General features: G+C 57.8%; 1 protein-coding gene across 2 annotated transcripts; it reads right to left on the bottom strand.

The window, feature by feature from the left end:
- Positions 1-4,671: 4,671 nt before the first annotated feature.
- ECEL1 (endothelin converting enzyme like 1) lies at positions 4,672-19,187 on the bottom strand. 2 transcript variants are annotated; one of them, XM_031968140.1, is made up of 18 exons: positions 18,921-19,187; positions 16,999-17,908; positions 15,161-15,229; positions 14,877-14,987; positions 13,800-13,892; positions 12,232-12,356; positions 10,817-11,039; positions 9,920-10,018; positions 9,577-9,651; positions 9,262-9,365; positions 8,066-8,124; positions 7,787-7,838; positions 7,141-7,208; positions 6,782-6,906; positions 6,324-6,389; positions 6,050-6,145; positions 5,561-5,637; positions 4,879-4,978 (listed from the first exon to the last, which is right to left on the bottom strand). In XM_031968140.1, the coding sequence occupies exons 2-18, from the start codon at positions 17,785-17,787 to the stop codon at positions 4,879-4,881; spliced, it is 2,331 nt and encodes a 776-aa protein (XP_031824000.1). In that variant the 5' UTR covers positions 17,788-17,908; positions 18,921-19,187. The 2 variants fall into 2 exon arrangements, with proteins under 2 accessions (XP_031824001.1, XP_031824000.1); XM_031968141.1 differs by lacking the exon at positions 18,921-19,187 and having other exon boundaries at positions 4,672-4,978; positions 16,999-17,787.
- Positions 19,188-21,919: the final 2,732 nt, after the last annotated feature.

Genomic DNA, 21,919 nt, shown 5'->3' with positions numbered 1-21,919 from the left:
TAACTTTCCAGCCTCCCCCTCTGTGATGTAGCCACACTGGCCTCTCTTCCATATACCTGACACTTCATTTTCCATCTCGGTGGTTTCCCATTGGCTGTCCTCCATGCCTGAAATGCACTGACTCCTAACCACTACCTCAAACACCCCTCTCTCTGTGAACCTTTCCCGATCCCCTTCATGTGCTGCAGCCTTCTCTCCCTCTCCAACAATCTGGTATATTGCTACTTTGTATGTATTTGTATTTCTTCACTGGATAGATCCCTACATCCTTGTTGTTTCCTCCATTCAAATGTAAAGTCCCAGTGAGTCAGAGATGTTTCATTGTATTAGAATTCCCAGCTCTTAGCACCTACAGGAGCCAGCACAGAATGCTTGTGGGCTGAGTGACTGAAAATAGCTGAGCTGCCCCCTTCTACACCAGAGGGTCGAACCCTCCCGGTGCACCTGGACTAGATTCAAATGTCTTTAACCTCACCGATAAAAATACCAAAAAAACCTAAATCGACATATACCCCAAGGCCCCACAGTTTAGTTGGCCCATTTGTATTTGAGGCGGATATCACCACTCTAAGAAATTTAGATGCTGAGACCCTTCACCATATTTACCTTGAGATTGTTCGATATTTATGTCACACATGGTTACATGTGTACCTGGTGGGCCACCTAAGTCGTCTCTGCCTCTAGAACATGAGTTTCTTGGGGACAAGAACCATCTTCTTATATATCCTTAGCACTGAACACAATGCTGACCATGTAGTAGGTGCTTAATAAATGTTGGTTGCCTGATTGATCTGCCCAACATCCCATAGGTAGCAAGTATATTAAAGGGAATTTCAACCCAGATTTTCTTTATTCTAAGTCCCACTCACAAAGAGATGATAGAGTCTCTGCCCTCTGGGAAATTACAATCTAATGAGTATGGGCAAGGGGATGTTGGGGTTCCAAACCAAGTCCAGAAACAGGACTGGAAGGAACCTTGGAAACTGCCTAGTTCCACCTCCTCATTTTACAGATAAAAAACAAAAATCCTGCCTTGACCACTTCATGGCTGTAGACACAGGAAAAGTAACTTAATCTCTCTGGGCCTCAGTTTCCCCATCTGTAAAATGAGAAATTTGGAATTGCTGTCCTCTAAGGTCCTTTCTAGGGTAACAAGCTGGTGCCATAGTTCAAAGTTCTGGACCTGGGGTTCGGGAGGTTGATCTTTTTAAATTCAAACATGGTCTCGGACCCTGGGCAAGTCACTTCACTCTGCCTCAGTTTCCTCATCTGTAAAATGAACCAAAGAAGGAAATGACAAACCTCTCCAGTATCACTGCCACAGAAAATCCCAAATGGTTTTCGGAGAGTTGGACATGACTGAAAAATTAACTTAAAATTTTCCTTCTAGACTTGAATCTATAATCTTATTCTTTCAGCGAAAGCCAAGATCACACGCTTAGTAATATCAAAGGTAGCTGCGGAATTTGAACTCAGTTCTTCCTGATTTCCATTCCAATACTCTTCACTATTTATATGAATGTGTGTGTATATATACATATGTGTGTGTCTATATAGTGTGTACATGCATCTATATTATATGTGTGTATACATAGATGTACACAATATGTAAATACAGATAGATATGCACATATCATACACATACTTATACATGGACATATACATACACATATATATCATACATATACATCTGTATAGGTGTGTATATATATATCTACATAATAGCTCTCTCTGTCTCTCTCTCTCTGTCTCTGTCTCTCTCTATATATACATATACTTCCCTTCTCATAGATGAAGAGAGTTTGGGGTTACATCCCTTATCTTCAGTGGGTCAGTGATGCTTTTTCTCTTATAAATCTGAGACTACGGAGGCTCAGAGAGGTGACCGGGGGCCCGATCTTGCGGTCTCCCTGTCTGTGAGGCCCCCCTGGCCAGCCACCCGCCTCTTGGAGCAGGACTCCAGCCTGCAACAGCCCAGGGAAGAAACAAGCCGCATGTGCTTGAGTTACAGCCCCCCCCCCCCATGCCGTCCTGAGCCAGCCTTGGCCGGGCGCCAGCTGGATCCCAAGCTCCCATTACCTAGGGCCTTGGCCGCCAGCCACCTTTGTCCAAAAGCTGTGCTAACAGGAAGAGGAGCCTTGGGAAATCCCCGAGCCCCACGGCCGGGCTGCGTCTGGTGGAGAACATTGCCTGTGGATCCCACTGGTGATCGGGAGCGCAAAGACCCCAGGAAAGCTGAGTGGGCCCCGCTAGGAAGATAAAGAACGCCCAGCTACCAATGGCTGCCTAGAGACATCTACTCTTTAAATGAAATCACCAACCACCCCCACTGTAAACGCTAAATCCCAAGGCCATCAGTGAGGGTATGGGACCTGGCCAAGGTCACACAGCTAGTAGGACTAGAAGCCCATTTTTCTGTTTGAACCCCACCTCTGACAATTCCTAGTTGTGGATACTGAGAGAATCACTCACTCGGCTTTTTTAAGCTATTTTTTTTTTTTTTTTACTTAATAATATTGTTTTCCAATTACATGTAAAAATTTGGGAGATTTTGAGTTCCAACTTTTTTCTCCCTTCTTCCCACCTTCAACAAGACGCACATTCTAATAGAGCTTAGCCCTCTTCAGTCATTTTAAAACTATTTTCATATTAGCCAGGCCATTCACTCTCTCCAGACCTCAGTTTACTTATCTGTAAAATGCAGCTGTTGAAACTGAGGTCCCTTTGGGCTCCAAACTGATGCTTCAAATTTAAAAAAAAAGTCATAGTAGCTTGGGAGGGTCCGATTGGGATTTCCCAGTTGGGAACTCCCAGGTGAGGAAAGTCTCTCTACCCATGAAGATTAAGACCCTCGGAGAGTTGCTTGGGGATGCTGAGAAGTTCCAAGGTAAGCGTGGGTCAGGGAGAGCGGAGGCCAGCTTCCAGCTACTGCTGCCTCGTGGAATTACACAGAGCAAACATTCATAAAGCATCAAGATCTGCCTCGTGCTCAACTTGGCCTCACTGCTTCACAACAGCCGATGAGGATACAGGTGTTTTGTTTTATTTTTATTATGATTTCCCTGAGGCAGTTGGGGGTAAGTGACTTGCCCAGGGTCCCACAGCCAGGAAGTGTTAAGTGTCTGAGGCCAGATTTGAGCTCAGCTCCTCCTGACCTCAGGGCTGGTGCTCTGCCTCACTAACTGCCCTGAGGCTACAGGTATTTTAATGCCCATTACCCAGAGGAGAAAACCGAGGGGAGTTGAGCTGCCGGGAACCCCCAAATGGTGTGGAGGCCGGCCCCTTAGCCACATGGAAATGAGACCCAGGCGATTATGGCTGGGATAGGGGACGGGAACTGCAGCCACAGAGTCAGAGATTTGGACCTGGAAGCGACCTCAGAAGCGCCGAGCCGAGGGACAGCTACAGGCGGCCCTGGCCCTGCAGCCAGAATTGGAGCCACTACCTCCAATGCTAGTGACCCTGGGCAGGTCACCTAACTCCGGCTCACGGTGCAGAGGAGGTCGCGGATTCTGTATCTTGTTATTTGCCATTTGTTTCCTTCGTTAGCCACTGCCTGGCATGTAGTAGGTGCTCAATAGATGCATGTAGTTGGTGCTCAATAGATGCTTGCTGATCAGTCTAGGGGCTAACTCGTTTGCCAAAGAACGTCCAGGGAGAACCTGGACAAGTACTTGACTCCAATGTCAAGTGCTCTGGCTCTCCCCTCCCCCCTCCCCCCAGGTCTCACAACTTACAGGATGGGGTCCTGACCCCGGATGGGGCTCATTAAGGCCTGTCATTGATTGGGGGTGTTTCCGGAGGCTGCCCGGGAGAGGGACACTCCTGGAGGCTCCGGGTGAGGAGGGGAGGAAGGAGGGGGGAGGGAGAGAGGCGAGGGGAGAGGGAGAGAGGGAGGGGGGATACAGAATGGGGGGGGAAGCGCAGAGCAGGAAGCCCCCCTTCCCCCCTTCACCACCACCCCCCGCTTGCGGGCCTCGGTTTCCTTGTCCCGAAAGGGAGGCGGTTGAACTGGGCGCGCTCTCTGGTCCCCTCCTAGCCCGGGGCCCCCCGGGAAGCGGCAGCTGCCTCCCAGGAGCGGAGGCCTCGGGAGCCTCGTTTAACATGAGGAAACGAGGCGCCGGCAGTGAAGAAATGACCCGAAAGCCCACGGGTGACACGTGACATCTGAACCCAGCTCCTCCGCCGTCCAGGCGAGGCCTCCCTGCACCCGGTGCCTCTCGGGGTCATTTCCCTCGGGCCCCGAGCAGCCCGAGGCGTGATGGCGGCAAGTCGGGGGCGCCCGCGGCAGGGGTCTCCAGGCCTCCCCGCCCTTGCGCCGCCTCTCCCACCCGCCCCCCCCCCCCCCCCCTGCCCCCGCCCCCACTGCCCCCCCCGCCCCCACTGCCCCCCCCCCCACTGCCCCCGCCCTGCCCCCCCATCTTGCTGAGCGGAACGTGCAGAGCTACGACGCTCGCTAGTCACGCAGCTTTATTGACCGGATTGAGCAGCAAGAACGTGGCGACGCTGACTTTGTATGTACAAGCTCCGCCCGCGGTGCCCCCGAGCCCCTCCCCGCCCCCTCTGCCCGCCCCGCAGCGGGCCCGGGACCCTCCGCCCCCTAGAAATGGCTTCTCCCTTTCTGCCTGGGGGGCGGGCAGACCCCCCCAATCCCCCCTCCCCCAGCCCCGTCTGGCGCGCTCCCGTCCAGCACGTGCCGGCCCGTGGGCGCCCCCTCCCGGGGGCTAATCTACCTGCTGGGCCGGGCCCGAGGCCCAGAGCCCGAGGCCCCCCCCCGCCCGAGGCCCCCACAAGGCGGAGCCCTTTGTCCCCCGGGGGAGAGGACGTCACCATCCGGGCGCTGCTGGGGACGTGGGTGGCGGTGGGCGGGGCGGGCGCTCACCACACGGAGCACTTCTGAGCCGGGTTCATGGGCGAGTTCTTGGGGCAGTGGAAGGCCCGGCCAAACTCCTCGAACTGGGACACGCTGCCCAGCACCCTGCGGGGCACAGAGTGGGAGCGCGGTCAGCAACTACCCTGCCCCCTCCCCCCCCCTTCCCTGCCCCAGCCTCAGTTTCCTGATCTGCAAAATGGGGTTGATGCTAATCCCTTCCTCAGAGGGTGGTTAGGAACCTGAGGCCATAAAATCAGCGCAAATTGTGGTGGGACCGGGACAGTGCCTGGGGGCGCTTTCACCGGGGCTGCCCTGCCTCCCCTCCCCCCCCCCAGGCGGTGGGGCCTTCTCTGAAATGCAGGGAGAGCCCTGGGGATGCTGAGACTGACTTTCCCAGAATCCCACAGTCCTGGGGATGGTGAGACTGACGCTCCCAGGATCCCGCAGCCTGGAGGTTTCAGAGCCGGCCCCTGCACCCCAGGCTCCTGGGGACTAGAACAGTAGCTCACAAATCTGCTTTACCCGTTTTCAGAGGAGGACGCTAAGCTTCAGTGAGGCCAAGGGGTCTCGTCCGGGATCCCCAGCCAAGATCTGCCTCCAGGTGGGCAGATCCCAAGCAGAGCACTGGCTGTGCCCCCCCCCCCATCCTCGCTGCCTCTTGGGGGTGAGACCGGAGGCCGGCCGTACCTGTAGTGCTCCGGGGCGTGCTTGTCCGTCAGCACCTGAAGGTAGATGGACTGGGAGCGCCTCTTGATGCACCAGTTCTGGGCCAAAATGGAGGGGAAAGGAACCCCAGAGACCATTGAGTCCAACCCAGAGACCATTGAGTCCAACCCTCCCATTTTATAGTCAAGCGACTTATCCAAGATCACAAAGGGAGTATCCGAGACAAGGCAGAAAGCCCTGAGTTCAAATCCCACCTCAGACATTTACTAACGGGGTGATTTAGACTGCTTCAGTTTTCCCATCTGTAAAATGGGGGTGATAACCCTTATCTCTCGGGCTTGTGTGAGGATGGACCAAGTTGATATTTGTAAAGCACTTAGCACTGTGCCTGGCACACAGTAGGTGTTCTAGAAATGCTTATCCCCCTTTCCTACCCAGAAGCCCTGGGTGGGGCAGCTCTGTGAGCAAGAGACGCAGATAGGAGGGAGACCCAGTGGCCCCGGCTCGTACCTGGGCAAAGGCAATAAAGAAAAGCTGGTCGTGGGTGTACTTGAGGCGGTAGAGAGGATGCTCTGGGCCGTGCTCCCGCACCCACTTCTGATAAGCCTGGGAGGGACACGGAGTTCTCATTGAGCCCCCCTTCCTCTCTCCCCAGGGACCAATCTGGTGGGGGAGGGGGTGGCCCGAGGGCTCAGGAAGGACAAAGGTCATATTGGCTCCAGGACCCTCCTTCCCGTTGGTCCCCCGTGGGAGAAGGGGCGGGGCAGAGACGGGCAGCACTCACATAGTAGGCGAGCTTCAGGCCCCCCATGTCTGCGATGTTCTCCCCCAGCGTGTGCTTCCCGCTGACCTGTGGAGCAGTTGTTCTGATGAACACTCCTCCCTTCCTCAGCCTCAGTGGGGCCAGGGCCTGAGCAATAGGTCCTGGGACCCCAGGCCTGGAGCTAGAGGCTGAAGGGGCCCCTGGCCCAACCCCCTTGTCTTATGGAGAGGAAACTGAGGCTCCCAGAGAAGTCACATGTATAGGAAGGGGCAGGGCAGGATTTGAATCTGGGCCCTTGGGCTCCTTTCCCCTTCCCAGACTGCCCCCTAAGTCCTGCTCTTCAGGGCCCCAAAGGCCCGGGATTTTCTTGCACTGGGAGTTGGGGATGCTCCTGCTCGGAGCCGCTGCCCACGGGACGTAGCCCCAGCGAGCCCAGGGCAGTGCCGACATCTGGGAGCCTGTGGGGGGGGGGCACCCACCCGCTGGTTGTAGACCGTGAAGTTGTCGTAGAGGCTGACGATGCACTCAGCCTTGCGGAGGAACTGGCTGTAGGAGGCCTCCGTCCACCAGTGCATCAGGTTCCCCGAGCGGTCGTACTGTCCCCCTGTGGGCGACCCCGGCCCTGAGCCTGGGACCCGGCTTCCCGCCCTTGTCCCGCCCGCCCCGGGCTTTGGGAGATTGGGTCCCGGGAGGGGCTGGGGATGGGTTCTCCCACACCCAGCCCGGGCCAGTGGGAGCCAGAGAGGGGAGTCCCAGTGCGGGAGGGGGTAGCAGAGAAAACAGGCATCTGGGCCACAGCCGTGGGTGAAGGAACCTGGGAAGCCGGAGCGTCATTTACCCCAGTCATCATAACCGTGGGTCAGCTCGTGCCCGATGATCGTGCCAATGCCCCCGTAGTTCAGAGACCTGCGGGCACCGGAGAGCGCCGGGTCAGGCCTCGGGGAGGCTCTCTGCCCGTCTCCCCCAAACCCACCCCAACAACCAGGGCCCTGCTCGGGCGTGGGCTCATTGGGCAGGGGGTGACGTCGGTGGCTGGGAGTCCAGAGCCTGGCTTCCAATCCCGTGACCCCGCAGGGCTGTCGCTCTCAAGGTCCCAGTGGCCACGAGGCTTCTCCTCCGATTTGACCCCAACTGACACTGTTTATCTTTGCAGAAATGCTCCGCCAGCTACAGAAGGTGTCACCTCGGGGACAGCTGGGGGTGCAGTGGGTAGCGCCCCAGTCCTGAAGTCAGGGGGACCCGAGTTCAAACCCAGCCTCAGACATTTAACACTGTGATCCTGGGCAAGTCACTTAACCCCAACTGCCTCAGGGGGAAAAAGTATCACTTTGAATAAATTTTAACCTCTCTGGTCTCACTCCCTCCGGGAGCCCCCAGCCCCCGAAGCCAGTCTCCCCCAGTGCCCGAGGCAGGCTGAGCCGGGCCTGCCCATGCACAAGGCCCTGCCAGGAGGGCAGCTGAGGCGGACAGGCCCAAGTACTCACTGTGGGAAGTCGGGGTCATAGAGTGTGGGCTGCAAGATGCCGGCTGGGAACACTGTGGAGAGAAGCCCCCGGTCAGGATGGACCCCAGCTGCCGCCTCCAGAGGGAACTCCCCAAACCCCAGGCTCGCTTTAGTGAGTGAGCGGGACCTCCAGCTCTGCCCTCCCTGGGCTCCCCCAGGCCTGCCCCCCCCTGCTCGGGGGCCCCCTGGTCCTTGCCATCTCCGGGCCGTGGCCACCTCTGACCCACAGAACTCCTCAGAGACCTGAGGCCTCACTCACCCATCTGATTCTTGTTGGGCAGGTAGTAGGCATTCAGAGCCTGGGGCGGGAGCAGCCACCTGCAAGAAGAGGGGCCTTCCTCAGGGGGTTCAACCGCAGCTGCCAGGCTGTGCCCTGCGTTCGGGACCTGCCCCCGCCCGCTCTCCCTCCCTGCCCCCCCGCACTCCGAGACTGCTTCAGACATGGAGGAGCCGTCCCTGCAGCACCACACAGCCAGGAGCTGCAGCCTGCGGACCCAGGCAAATGGCAGCCTGTGGCCTTAGCTGGGGGGGGGAAGGCCTCTAGGATTCCTTGTCCCAGAAGCCTCCTCTGGACACATCCCACCAATCTTCCCTGTGAATGCCCCTCCCCTCCCCCAAATGACCACCTGCATCCTCTGAAGCACTCATGCCCCCTGCCTCACTTTCCCTGGGTTTGCATCCACTCTCATGAGCCCTTTGGTCCGAGTGCCCGGTGGGTACCCACATTCGCCTATAATCTGATGCGGTTAAAGCAAATTGATGTTCCCATGAAAAAGAGCTGAGGGCTTTAGTGGGCCTCGAGCCAGAGATCAGCCAATGGCATTGCCACGAGGCCGGCAAAATGCACACCGGGGTGGGCTTAAGAGCAGCTTCACTCCCAAGACAGAGGGACGATCGTCGGCTGGCTCCTGTCTTCGAACGACATCTTGAGGGGAACAGTAAGTTCTGGACGGTTGAGGACAGTGGAGGCAAACAGGAAGAGGGGGTTTCGGAAAGTCCCTCATATAAGGCAGGAACCGGGAGGGCGAACTTAGGGGAGAAGAGGCCACAGGGTACTGGCTGTTCCACACCCTGGAGGGCAGACCCAGGAGGATGCAGGAGAACGGGCTCAGTCCCAGAGGGCAGGACCAGGAACAGTGGGGGAGTTATGGCGACTGTGGGTCAGTGAAGACTCCCCCTGGTAAGAGGGTCTCAAGAGGTAGGGTCTCTAAGGACCCTTGAAGCCTAAATCCCCCTGGAGGTCTCCCAGCAGAACGCGGACGGCCCAGCCCGTCACGGTCAGTGTTTTGAGCAGAGACCGCTGCCAAGTTATGGCTGGCCGAGTTACGGCCCCTGCCCAGAGATGAGACCCTGTGTCCCCGGCTCCAGCCTCATCTGGTTTCCCAGAATCCCCAGCCTAAATGCTACCTCTGGTTCTCAACCCGCCGAGCCCAGTTCCCTGCCGGGGGTACCCACGCGGACTTATCCACCTCCTGCCGGATCTTCTTGACAGATAATTGGATGCTGAACCGGATGCTGTTCAAGATGTTCTTAAAATAAGTCTTCTCATGGACCTCAAACTGCAGAAGGAAAAGGGGAAGATTTAGAGGAAGAGGAAGAAAGAGAGAGGGGGGAGGAGGGAGAAAAGCAAGGGGAAAGGAGGAGGAAGAGCAGGGGAAGGAAAAGGAAGAAGAGCGGGGGAGAGGAAGAAGAGGAAGGACTCCTCTCTGGTCCTTCCGAGGAAGCGGGGGACAAATGCCAGCCAGCAGAGGGAGGGCAGAGGGGCTGTACCTCATATTCCTTGTCTATCGCCTCAGGCTTGAGCAGGAAGTCGGGGTAGCCGACCATCACCATCATGTACTGCAGCTGGGGACAAAGGGGGCAGGTTTCTGGAGGACACGAGCACGATGCATTGAAAGGGCCGAGGGGGATGGGGGACGAGGCCTGGAGCTCAGGGGGCGGCGGTGCCGGGCTGCCCCAGCTGAGAAGCACCATTCTCGCACCAGAAAGCAGCGGGAGAAGGGAGGCCTCCTGCTCCCTGCCCAGAAAGGGGCTCCAGACTGAGACGGTCGGGGACAGAGGCAGCAGCCCGGGCCTCCGGCCTCCTCCACAAACCCGCCCCGGGGCCTCGTACCTTGGCTCTGGCAGCCGCCTTGGTTTCCTTGTCCATCCAATCTAGCTCATCCAGCCGTTGGCCCAGAATGTGTTTGATATCCTCCACCAGTTGCTGCACCTGGGAAGTTGGGGTGGTGGGCATGAGTCAGCCCCGCACCGGGTCAGCGTCCGTGGGTTGGAGTCAGGGCAGATTTAGGAGGGGGGTCCCTATCCCTGGACCTCAACACCCCAGAGAGCGCCTTCTGTCTGTTCCAGCAGCCCTCCCCCCAGTGACATGTCATCGTCACCCCTAAGTGGCCCCTGCCCTTCACACCCAACATCCTTCCTCTAACCTTTGACCCTCAATGTCCGCCTCTATAAAACAGAAGTCAGATTTCAAGCTAGGAGGGTCTTTTGAGACCCTGATCTTATAAATCAGGAGCCGGAAGGAAGCCTGGAGGCCGTTCATCCCAGTGATTCAGGGAGTGACTGGGCCAGGGTCCCACAAACAGCAAGCCTCTGAGATTCGCCCTTGGCCCTCTTGACTTGGACCCTTTGATTTCATCGCTTTTGAGGCTCCCGAAGTTCAGGGAGGTTCTGAATGTGGGGCAGAGCTCGCCATTTTAGTTTCATGTCAATTCAAGTAGAATTTATTACGGGCACAACGTGCTGAGAATACAACAGAGGCCGCCCCCAAGGAGCTCACCCTCTACTAACCAGATCTTCCCAAGTGTCTGAGGTGGAAAGGCAGGGCTGGCGCCCCCCTGTGGTGGGCAGACTGGGCTCTGAGAGGCTGGCTGACTTGTTCCAGTGTCATTATCATGCCTTGGACCCCAACCCCTGACAGCTGGTATCCCAGAGGGGGAGGGAACCTAGGAGGAGACTGGCAGAATTCAAACCCGGATCTCCAGAGACCCCCCACCCCCCATGGGCTAACCTTGGCTTTGCTCGCGGCAGAGAAGTGCTCGTGTACGAAGAGGGCCCCCAGCGCCATGCCGAAGTGCCGGTTGGCCTGGCCCAGGCAGACCCTGGCCAGCTCCTGGGGCTTGTCACTGCCCTCCATCTCCCGGGACAGGTCGTGCAGGGCCGAGCGGAAGGGCTGGGACAGGTGTTCGCTCAGCACCACCACCACCCGCCACACCAGGTAGTTGTGGAGGATCCTGGGAGGGGAGAAGGGGCGGCTGAGGAAGCCGGGGGACTCTGGGCTCACTCAGCCCCGGGACCTGGGCGCCAGGACCTGGACAGAGCCCCAGCCTCATAGCACAGCAGAGCAGAGGGGCAGGAGCCTCCCTTATTCTCAGCTCCCCCATTTCCGGTGCCCCTTATTTGCAGCTCTCCCAGCTTGTCAAAGTCCTTCCACAAAAGTCATTCCCTTTAACCTTCACATTCACAAAAAGACTTTGGGTGAGATCTCAGTTTTCATTGACTGGGTAAATAAACCCTACCCATGCATGCGGGAACCTTCTCTACGAGCATTGCTTTAGAGAGCAGGGGCCACTGGGAGGTTAAGGGACGTTTTCAGGGTCACACAGTCAGCCTAGGTCAGAGGCAAGGTTTGACTCCTGCTCTTCCTGATGTCAAAGGCAGCCCTCGATCACACACCAAAGCCTTTCACTAGTGGTGATAATGGTAAGGAGGAGGAGGAGGAAGAGGGGGAGGAGGAGGAAGAGAAGGAAAAGGAGGAGGAAGAGAAGGAGGAGGGGGGAGAGGAGGAGGAGGGGGAAGAGAGAGAGGAGGAGAAGGGGGAAGAGGGAGAGGAGGAGGGGGAAGAGGGAGAGGAGGAGGAGGAGGATCATTGAGATTTATAGAGCAGTTCAAGGTTTCCAGAGTGCTGCTTTGGCTCCTTTGGGCTCACAACAGCCCTTCAAAAGCATCTAATACTACTCTCTTTTACATGTGAGGAAATAAGCCACAGAGAGGGGAGGGGCTTGCCCAGGGTCTCAAATTAGCGAGGCAAGGTTGGGGTCACATGTGAACAGGGTGCCTTGGGTGCCTAAAGCTATGGAGACTGGGAGGAATCGCAGGTCAGCAGCCTGTGAGGAAAGCAAGGCAGTTGTTCCAGTTGGAAATAAGGTCTCAACAGGTAACTGGCCACTTGCCCACAGTTCCCCAGGTCACCCGATGCCCGGGCTGCCATCAAGGTGCTTCCTGGAGCGGGGACAGGGCGTCCCCAGGCACATCCTCTGGGCAGAGCTGACAGGTAGAAACCACGTTCCTGCTGCAGGGAGCCCTGGCAGAAGTTTCTGGCCCTGTGGACCGTGGGCCCTGGGCAGGGAGAGTCAACCTTGGTTCCCTGGGGTCACTGCCATGAGCTGCCGGGGCCGGCGGGGGCGGGGGGGGGGGAGCAGGTACCTGCGGGGTGTGGAGCGGATGAGCTGGGACACTTGCTGCATATACTCTGTGGCCAGAAGCACCACCTCTTCATCCTCCGAGAAGTTCTCCTGGAAGATCTGGTCCAGCAGCCACTTCCACCGGAGCTGCAGGGGGCGGCAAGGGCAGGAAGGAATAACCCAGAGGCAAAAGCTACAGGGCACTTCCTTCCCAGGAACCCAAAGAGCCAGAGCTTTAAGCCGTAGGGTCCTATTTCACAGGGGCCAAACCGTCCCAGGGTCACAGTCACTGGGTGCTAGTGTCTGTGTTGGCGCTCCTGTCCAGCCGGAGAAGTGCTGAATGTGGATCCCATCCCCATCTCTCGCTATCCGAGCGACTCTGGGCTACTCGACTCATCCTCTGCACTTACATTGTTTCCTCAGCCATAAAGGGAGGGGGCTGCACCTGGCTGTGCTTGTGAGCTCTAGATCTCTGCTCAAGACATCTGTCTCCGATCATCATCATCATCATCTATTTACAGAGAGCCCAGATGTGCCGGGCACGGGGCTAGGAACTTTACAAATCTCTCATTTGATCCCCACAACAGCCCTGGGAGGTAGGAGCTAGTGTGATCCCCATTTTACAAAGGAGGAAGTTGAGGCAAATAGGGTTAAGTGACTTCCAGGATTACCCAGGTGGGAAGTGAATGAGGCTAGATTTGAACTCAGCTCCTCCTGACTCCAGGCTCCCTGTGGAACATCTAGTTTCCTCATGTGTTACATGAAGGACTCGCCAACCTCTTACATCTGTTGATCTGATGAACCCAAGCCATTGGTTGGTAACCACAAATCTAGAGATGGAAGGACCCTCAGAGACCTGTCAGTCTGAGCCCCTCATTTTGACAGAGGAGGAAACTGATCCCCAAGAAAGGCAAGTACTTTGTCCAAGCTCATTCAGGCAGAAAGCTTCAGAAAGAGCATGATAATGGAGGGCCTGACTGATAGCTTCCCAGCTGTCCCAGCTTCCTTTACTCTTCCTGGGGAAGATCAGGAAGGGAGGACAGAGCAAAGAATGGGAAGAAGCACCATATGAGTGTCCGTGGATCTAGACTTGGGAGCCTCCTTAGGGATCGTGTAGTCAAACAGAGGAGGCAACTAAGGATGGGAGAGGACATGGCCTAGTCAAGCTCACACAGGTAATTAATGCAGAGCCAAGATTCAAATTTGGAGCTCTCAGCAGCCTTGGCCTGGCTGTTGTTCCCCCTTTCAAGTTTCAATGAATCCCTCCACCCAGAATCCTGAGCTGAATCAGCCCCTCCCGGGGACTCACCAAGAATCCTTTATAGGCATTTTCCCAGGTCCCAGCTCCTCAACCATGTCACCCACCAAGTGCTCTCTGCTTGTCTCTCTGTCTCTCTCTTCTCTCTGTCTCTGTATCTGTCTGTCTCTGTCTCTCCTCTTATCTCTGTGTCTGTCTGTCTGTCTCTTACACACACACACACACACACATTTACACTTTTCCCTTGTCCCCTGGGAAAGAGCAGACCCCCTGAGCTCTCCTCCAGCTCTCCTCAGACTCCAACCCTTCCCATGGGGGGGGGCCCTACTCACATGCGGGGTGATCTGTTGAAGCTGTCCCAGGGTCACCTTGTTGTACATGGAGCTGATATCCCGGCGCAGGTCATCATACTCCGACACAGTTATCTGATGGGGAAAACAGGGTCATCCTTGGATCTGCACCCCACGACCCCCCTCTTGTGGAGGACTCCTGGTGTCCCACAACCCACTTTCATGGCCACATAACTTGCTTTAGCACAGTGATCAAAGGAAGAGGAATGGAGGAATGCTCTCCACCCTTCCCTTGCAGAGACGGGGCCTGTGCGTGAGAACCAGGCAGGATGATCCGCCGTGGGTTATGTCAGTGACTTTCCTCTCCTCAGAATTTTTTGAATAGGAATAACATACTGGGCTGGAGTGGGGGAGGGATATTCAGAGGTTAAGGCCACGTCGAGACAACAGATCAATATCTCCGTGTGTATTTGTTGTCCCTCCCATCTGGAGGTGAGCTGTGAGAGCAGTGCTGCTTGATTTCCATCCTTGTGTTTCCACAACGGCCCCGAACATCTTGGGTAATTAATTAATCAATGCTCCTCCACTGGACGAATGATGAGAAATTTGAAAAGCGACCCTACAATCCTGTCGTTAGTCTAACAGGGATCCTCTGCCGGAACCTCTCCGGAAGGGGGGGGGAGCTTTGTGGCCCCAGGTTCGAATCAGCTGTGAGAGCGATCGGCCAGTTCCATGGCCTCCCCTCTCTCTTTTTGGGATTCCGGGGAACTCAAAGCTCCAGCTCCAAAGCACAAAGGCGAGGGGTAGGAATGAGGGAAGTGCCTGAAGCCCATGCTGGGAGCTCAGGCTCAGCGCTATGAGGAAGAAGGGGTGCTGGGGGACACTCACGTTGGCCAGCCTCTGCCCCAGCTGCAGCTGGGAGCTTGGGCTCAGCCTATGAGGAAGAAGGGTGCTTGGGTTCACTCCCGTTGGCCTCTGCCCCAGCTGCAGCTGGAGCTCGGGCCCAGTACTACGAGGAAGAAGGGGTGCTTGGGTTCACTCCCGTTGGCCTCTGCCCCAGCTGCAGCTGGAGCTCGGGCCCAGTACTACGAGGAAGAAGGGGTGCTTGGGTTCACTCACGTTGGCCAGCCTCTGCTCCAGCTGCAGAATCTCCAGGGCCTTCTGCTCCACTGCCTCTGCCCCCAGCAGGCTCAGCAGCCGCTCCATGAACACCCGGTAGGCAGCCAGGATCTGGGGGCCCCCCCCAACATAGGTCAGCTCAGCCTTTGTGGAAAATGACTGAGCTGCCAGCAAGAGCATCCCTACCCCGACGGTACTGTCCCTGGCCTAGGAGCCTGTTTCTGGGACTCATTCCCCTTCTGCCCTTCCTGTGCTGCAGTTGTCCCCCTCCTCCCCTTCCTTACCTTCTCACTCTCTTCGTCCTGGGCCAAGTAGAGAGTTCTCTCGGGCAATGTCAGCCCATCCTGGTCAATCTGGGAGAACCGAGAGGACAGGACACATCTCAGCTGGGGTAGGGCCGAGAGGCCAGGAGTTCAGTTTGAACTCTGCTCTTATCCTTTCTCCTCTACCCCCTGGAGTGCTGGCTCTGCAGGCAGAGGCCCTGGCTTCAGGAGGAGACCTTAAAGGTTATCTGGTCTCATCTCCTTCATCTTAGAGAGTTGTCACCTGGGGAGACGAGAGAATTCCCCCGAGATCTCCTGGCTCGAAGAGCTAGGACGAGAAGTCCAACTCTGAGGCCCAGCCCTTCGTTCCCCATTTGGATTTTCATCTACAAAATGAGGAGTTTGAAGCCTCTGCCTCTAAGGCCATTTCCAGCCTCAAACCCTGTCCCTTCTAGGCCTCAGTTTTTAAATCTGTGAGTCAGGAGAGAAGGGTTTGTTCTTGTTTTTTGAAGGGGAAACTCAGGTGTGGGGGGAGAGAACCGAGAAGATAGTCCCGATTATTCTGCTGGGAACCCACATGCCAGAGACATAAACACATTAGTCGCTCCTTGCAGTAGGTGGGCATTGGCTGGGATCTCCCTAGCCAGACATCCCAGAATTGGTGGAGAAAGCCGGCCGCCCTCTCTGGGCCTCAGTTTCCTCATCTGTAAAACGAGTGGCTTAGTAGACCAGCTCCCAACTCCCCTGTGGCTGCGAGGCCGGGATTTCCAGGCTGCTCACTGCCAGAATGCCGGGGACACACCCGGCAGGGGGCCCGGAGCCCCACACTTAGAGCCCCCTGCTGCTGGAGGCCAGTGCCCTCCCCCGCACTCCCCCACATACACACAGCTGACGGCTCCGGAGCGGCCGCCCCCGCTCTGAATTCCCTCCCTCCCTGCAGCCCGCCCGCTTGTGGCCTGGGAAATTGCGGGCTCCCCGCTGCTCCGCTAAACACCGCAATTACTCCAGGGGAAATTACCTCCTCACCTCCCGCTTTCTTCCTTCCCCTCTCTCCCCTCCTCCCGTCCCCGCTCCCCCGTTCTCCGCTCGCTCCTTCCTTCCCCTCTCCCTCCCCTCTCCTCTCGCACTGAGGGCTATCAGGAGGAACGGCCACCGTGGTCCAGCTCGCGTCCCCTAAGCACCTGCCGACTCCTCCCCGCCCCCCCTCCCAGCTTGGCCCCTTGCTGTTCTCTGGGGGCATCCGGACCCGAGCATCCCCCCGGAGGCTCCCTCTGGGTACGAAGCCCGCCTTTGACTCTGTGATCTTGACTAAACCACTTCTCTCTGAGCCTCAATTTCCCCAACTACGAAAGGGGGATAAATCACGCTGGCCTGGGCGCTTAGGAGGCAGGCAGCTTGTAAGTAGGGGCGGGTGACCTTCAGTCTTCGTCTCATGGGCGCCCTCTTCTCAGAGGAGCCTAAATCTGGGATTGTAAGGCCCTTAAGGGTCATCTAATCGAAGCCCCTCGCTCTGTAGAGGAGGGACGCGGACTCCGGGACCCGAGGCGGCCCCGCGGGATGTAAGCGGAGGGAACAGGGCGGGCCCCCTTAGGGAAGCCAGCTAGCTGCCGGCGTTTTACAGGCGGGGAAACCGAGAGCCAGGTGGCAGGCGTGACCCACCCAGGGCGACCCAGTGGCGTGGAGGGATTCCACCACCGGCTAGGATGGGGGGGCTCAGCCCCGGCCCCTCGGGGCGAGCAGTAGGAAGCGGGCCGGCGGCGCGCGTGGGCGTGGGGGCCCCGGCCCAGCCCAGGGCGCGGTGACCCGAGGGCCCCCGGCCCCCTCGCCTCGGCGGCCACGCCGCGCCCGCGGCCACTCACGCGGATGACGTAGCGCGAGGAGTTCTTGTCGTCCAGGCTGACGGTGAGCGAGAAGAGCGCGGCGGCGCTGTAGACGCCCTGCGCCTTGTACAGCAGCCGGTTGAGGTCCCAGCGCTGGGCCCCGGCGCCGCGCAGGTCCCAGCCCCCGCAGTCCTCGATCACCTCCAGCATGGGCCCGGGGCCCAGCCGCTCGATCTCGGCCGTGTCGAGGCACGAGCGGAAGAAGGCGCGCACCTTGCGCTGGGCCGAGCCCCCGGGCCCGCCGCTGGGCCGGGCCAGCAGCCGCCGCAGGCGCTCTTCGTTCTGCTCGCCGATGGCGGCGATCGTGCCGTAGGTGAGCTTGTCCTCGGGGATGGCGTGGCGCCGCAGCCAGCCGCCGCACGCGAACGAGTAGAAGTCCTGGCAGGGGTCGATGCTGACGTCCAGGTTGGCGGCCAGGAAGCGCGCGGCGCGGGCGAAGGCCTTGCGCTCGGGGCAGCCCTCGGGGCACGCGGCGCCCGCGCCCCCGCCGCCGGGCCCGGGCCCCAGGTACTTGAGGACCAGCATGGCCCCGAGGATGGCGCAGAGGCCGGCGGCGAACACCAGCCCCGACAGCAGGCACACCTCGCGCCGGTTCCAGCGGCTCAAGCCGGCCCCGGAGGCGCCGCGGCCCGAGCCGGCGGCGGCCCGCGGCAGGGGGAAGCCGTGCGGCAGGGAGCTTCCCCCGGAGCTGCCGGGGCCGCACTTGCTCACGTATTTGACCTCCTGGAACTCGTCGTAGTGCGCGGTCAGCGAGTAAGTGGGCTCCATGGCGCCGGCCGCCCTCCCCGGGCCGCCCCTTCCCGGCCCCCGGCGCCCGCTACACGAGATGCCGCCGCTCCGTCCCCGACGCCGCCGCCGCCGGCTGCCTCCTCATGGTCCGGGCTGCAGCCTGCGGGAAGAAGGGAAGGGGCGAGGAGAGTCCGGGCTCGGGGGCCATCCGCCTGCCGAGACTGCCGGCGTGGCCTCCGCTCGGGGCTCAGCCGGGGGCTCCCTCCCTCGCCTCGGACCGAGCCCGCGGAACGTGGAGGCGGGGGCCAAGTCCGCCCCCGCTGCCCGGGATGGGGCCTCCGAACCGCTCCCCTCCCCCGGCCCCGGCCCTCCTTCGGGCTCCCCAGCCCCGGCTCCCCTCTCCCTCGGGAATAAATGATGGCAAGTGAATGGCAGGGCTGGAAGCAGAAAGAGGAGGAGAGAAGGAGGGGGTCAAGGAGAGGCTGTAGAAGGAGATCCGAGAGGCCAGGTGGAAGGGGGAGAGCGGGGAGCCGGGCGCCCGGCTTTGCTCCCTAGAGCCAGCCCCGCTCCCTAACGGAGGTGCTGCGCAGGCACTGGGCGGGCCCCGTGCCTCGGGGGTGGGATAATGTCTGTTCCCAAACAGGTTGTACCGGGCAGCCCCGCGGCCAGCGCCGGCCCGAGAGAGGGACGAGGGAAGGGAGCGGAGAGCCGGAGGAAGACTCCGAAGCCATCTCCTCTCCGACTGCCTCCCCACTCTCAGCCCGGGGCCCCCCGAAAGCGCGTCCAAAGCAAACTTTCTCCCCCGGAGCTCCAGGTCGCCGGCTGCCCTGCCCCCACCTTCCTCCTCCCCCTCCTCCGCAGCGGGACTGGGAGAAGCCCCCGGGAGCTGTCCGAGGTTCTGGAGCTCCCGGTGCCCGGGCGTTGCTGTCGCCGGCTCGCCCCTTCCCGGGAACCTTGGCCAACCCCGCGAAGCCGGCCGAGGTTCCGGCATTCGGCTCCCGCCTCAGCCGGGCCGAGGGAGCAGCCCGAGGATTCGGGACCGGGGTGCCCGGCGGGCAGCGCCCGGCTCCACAGGTACTCCCCCGGCAGCCCGAACTTGAGGAAACTTTGCCTCTCCCCGGGCTCAGCCTCCCCCCCCCACCCCCTCCCCCCGACCTAACCCCCCGCCCCACCTGGCCAGCCGCGGACTGTCCCCTCCCGGCAGGCAGAGACCCGAATGGAGATGGCGCCAGAGACGGAAGAGACGGGAGAGACAAAGAGACAGCAGAGAGAACGGTGCTCGGAGATGGGGGCAGGCGCACACACGGCAGACAGGGCGGACTTACCCGGGCCCCGGAACCGCGGCTGAGGAGGGGCTGGGCACGGGGCCGGCCCGGGCTGGGACTGGCCCTGGCCGAGAGCCGAGTCGGACTCGTTCTCCCAGACGCGGCGTAGGACTCTGCCGAGCTGCCAGCCCCGGTAGAGGGGGCAGCGCTGGCGGCTCCACCCTCTTCCCTACCCAATCCTCCCCCCCTCGCCCCCTACCTGTCAGCTCGCGTGTGTGATGGGGGAGCAGGGACCGCAGCGGTCTGGGAGGGGGGGCGGGAACAGCCAAGGCCGAGGCGGGGGGGGGGGGGGGGGGCGGGGAGAGAGAGAGAGAGAGAGAGAGAGCGCAGTACAGACAGAAGTGAAAGGAGAGGGAGAAAGGAAGAGATGGAGGAAAGCCTGGGCTGAAAAGGGGACAAACTCCAACCCCACAAGGAGCAGGGAAATGAAGAAGCCTGAAATCCTCAAAGCTTTCCCATTTTATTATTTTTTTTATTAAGAATGAGCATCATAAATTCCAGGCGATCCCTCGCCAACTCAAAGGTAGGGCAGGGGAGACAGGGAGACTGCCTGAGGAGCAGAGCAGCAGGCGTCAATAAAAGGGAGAAGGTATAAGGTGCTGAACTTTGACCTCCCCAAGGGATTGATGAAGCTTTCGATTCTTCTTTCCAAAAAGGCCCCTCCCAGCCATTTCCACCTAAGAAACTCGGGGACTTTCTTTTTTGACCCCAGGGGACTCGAGTAAAGCCTGTGATTGAAGATAAGTCCAGCAGTCCATCAGACTTGCCCTTCATGGACCTGCTTGTACCCAGGAAAGAAATCCCCCCGCCCTCGATGTCGAGGGAAATCGGACTGTGTGTCTTGGGATTGTTGGGATCCATTATTATTATTTGAAACAGGGACTTTGGATTGGCCCATTCTCTTGAGGGCAGGGGGGAGGTGAATACTGGAGTTAAGGGACAAAAGACTGGTGCACCTAGGAAGTTGGACGGAGCCCATAATCTGAGCCCTGGAAGGATGTGAGTAGGGGCCCTTAAGTCTTTAAGTGTCTATTCATGATCTCATTTCCATGAATAAACCAGAGGGATGAGGAATAGTCAAAGGTCCAGCAACGAGCCAGTTTCGATAATGTTTTTGTTTCATAGATTTCTGGCTGGAAGGGACACTGGAGGCCTTGTAGTTCGGCCACCCATTTTACAGATGAGGAGACTGAGGCCCAGAAAAATTACAGGACTTGTCACAAGTCATATAGGTGGTAATGGAAGAAGTAGAATTTGATCCTAGTTCACAGGGCCTTAGATTGGGTCATAGCTTTATTCAGTCAGACACCACACTAGGCAGTGGGGATAAAGGAAGGGCAGCCTTTCCCTCAAGGAGCTCACAGTCTTATGGAAACAACAAGGAGCTATGTACAAGCCTGCCATATGCAGAGAAAAATTGGAAATAATTAAAAAGGAGAATAACTAAAAAGGGGAATCCCTCCAATGAAGAGGCATAATAAAAGCCTTTGTGTAGAAAATGAGATTTTAGTTGGGACTTGGAGGAAGGCAGAGATGAGAAGAGAGAACATTCCAGGTGGGCAGAGACAGCCCGAGAATATGCCGAGTCCAGAGACGGAGGGTTTTGTTCAAGGAGCAGCATTTAGAGCCGGAAGGGACCTTCGTGGATAGCTGATCTGACCCTCTCTTTACAGATGAGGAAACTGAGACCCAAAGAAGTATCCGAGATTCAAAGCCAGGAAGGCGGTGCTAAGTCTGGTGATCCTCTCCAGTACCATAAAGAATATTGGTTGCTTCAAGGAGAAGCAGAGAATCCTGACGATGATTCTCTGGTCGTCTGGCCTGGGGAAGCCGGCCACCTCACCTGGAATCAGTCATCTCATCTCCAGTTTTCCTGACAGGAGCCCATGGAGCTTCTGCTTGAATACTTCCTATAATGGCTTTTCCATTACCTCCTGAAGCCACCTATTCTACCCCAGGACAGCACTAATTATGAAGAAGTTATTTTTACATCATCTAAAATCGCTCTCGCCATCGTTTCCAGATCTGCCCTCTGGGGCCCAGCAAAACCAGCCCGATGCTTCTCCCAGAAATAGCCCTCCCCCGTGGTGTAAATGGAAGAGCCTTAGACTCAAGAACATCCAAGCCCCCCACCCCCTCGCCACGGCTTGTGTGGCTTAATCTCTCTATTGCCTCATCGTTCAGATGGAGGACATTGAACTAGAGGGTTTCTCAGCTTCTCTCCAATTCTAAATCTACACTTCCTACCTCCTGGGAATTAATGACCAACCCCTCCCCCCCACTCTGTCAGGGATTCTGACCCAGGGACATCTACCCATCCTGCCCCAACTCTCTGCTGGCCTCCAATCTTCAACTGCCCCCCAGACATCTAGAACTGGGAGTCCAGAAGACATCTTAGACTCGATGTGTCTAAATGGAACTCATTATGTTTCCCCCAGATCCTTCTCACTTCCTACCTTCCCTGTCATTGTCGATGGCAATACTGTCCTTCCCATCACCCAAACTCACAACCCAAGTGTCGTCCTCAACTCCTCACTCTCTCTCACCCCCATCACCTCAGCCCTGGAATATTGCAAAAGCTTCTGGGGCCTTTTCCTGCCTGACTTTCACTCCGATTCACCCTCCATTCAGCCACTTGATTTTCCTCATGTCAAACTCTATCCCCTTCTCCATCCTCAACCCACACTCGATAAACGTCAATTTATTAAGATATTATTTTAATACCATATGTTATATTAATATTTTAATTAATAGATTAATATTATAATATTATTAAACTTTCAGATACAGCCTCCAGGACCAAATACAAAATGGCCTATTTGTCATTCAAAGCCCTTCGTAACCTT

Source organism: Sarcophilus harrisii, chromosome 4, assembly GCF_902635505.1.
Source record: "Sarcophilus harrisii chromosome 4, mSarHar1.11, whole genome shotgun sequence".
NCBI classification, from domain to species: domain Eukaryota; kingdom Metazoa; phylum Chordata; class Mammalia; order Dasyuromorphia; family Dasyuridae; genus Sarcophilus; species Sarcophilus harrisii.
The sequence above is the reverse complement of the archived record's forward strand: the minus strand, read 5'-3'. Positions and strand labels throughout refer to the sequence as shown.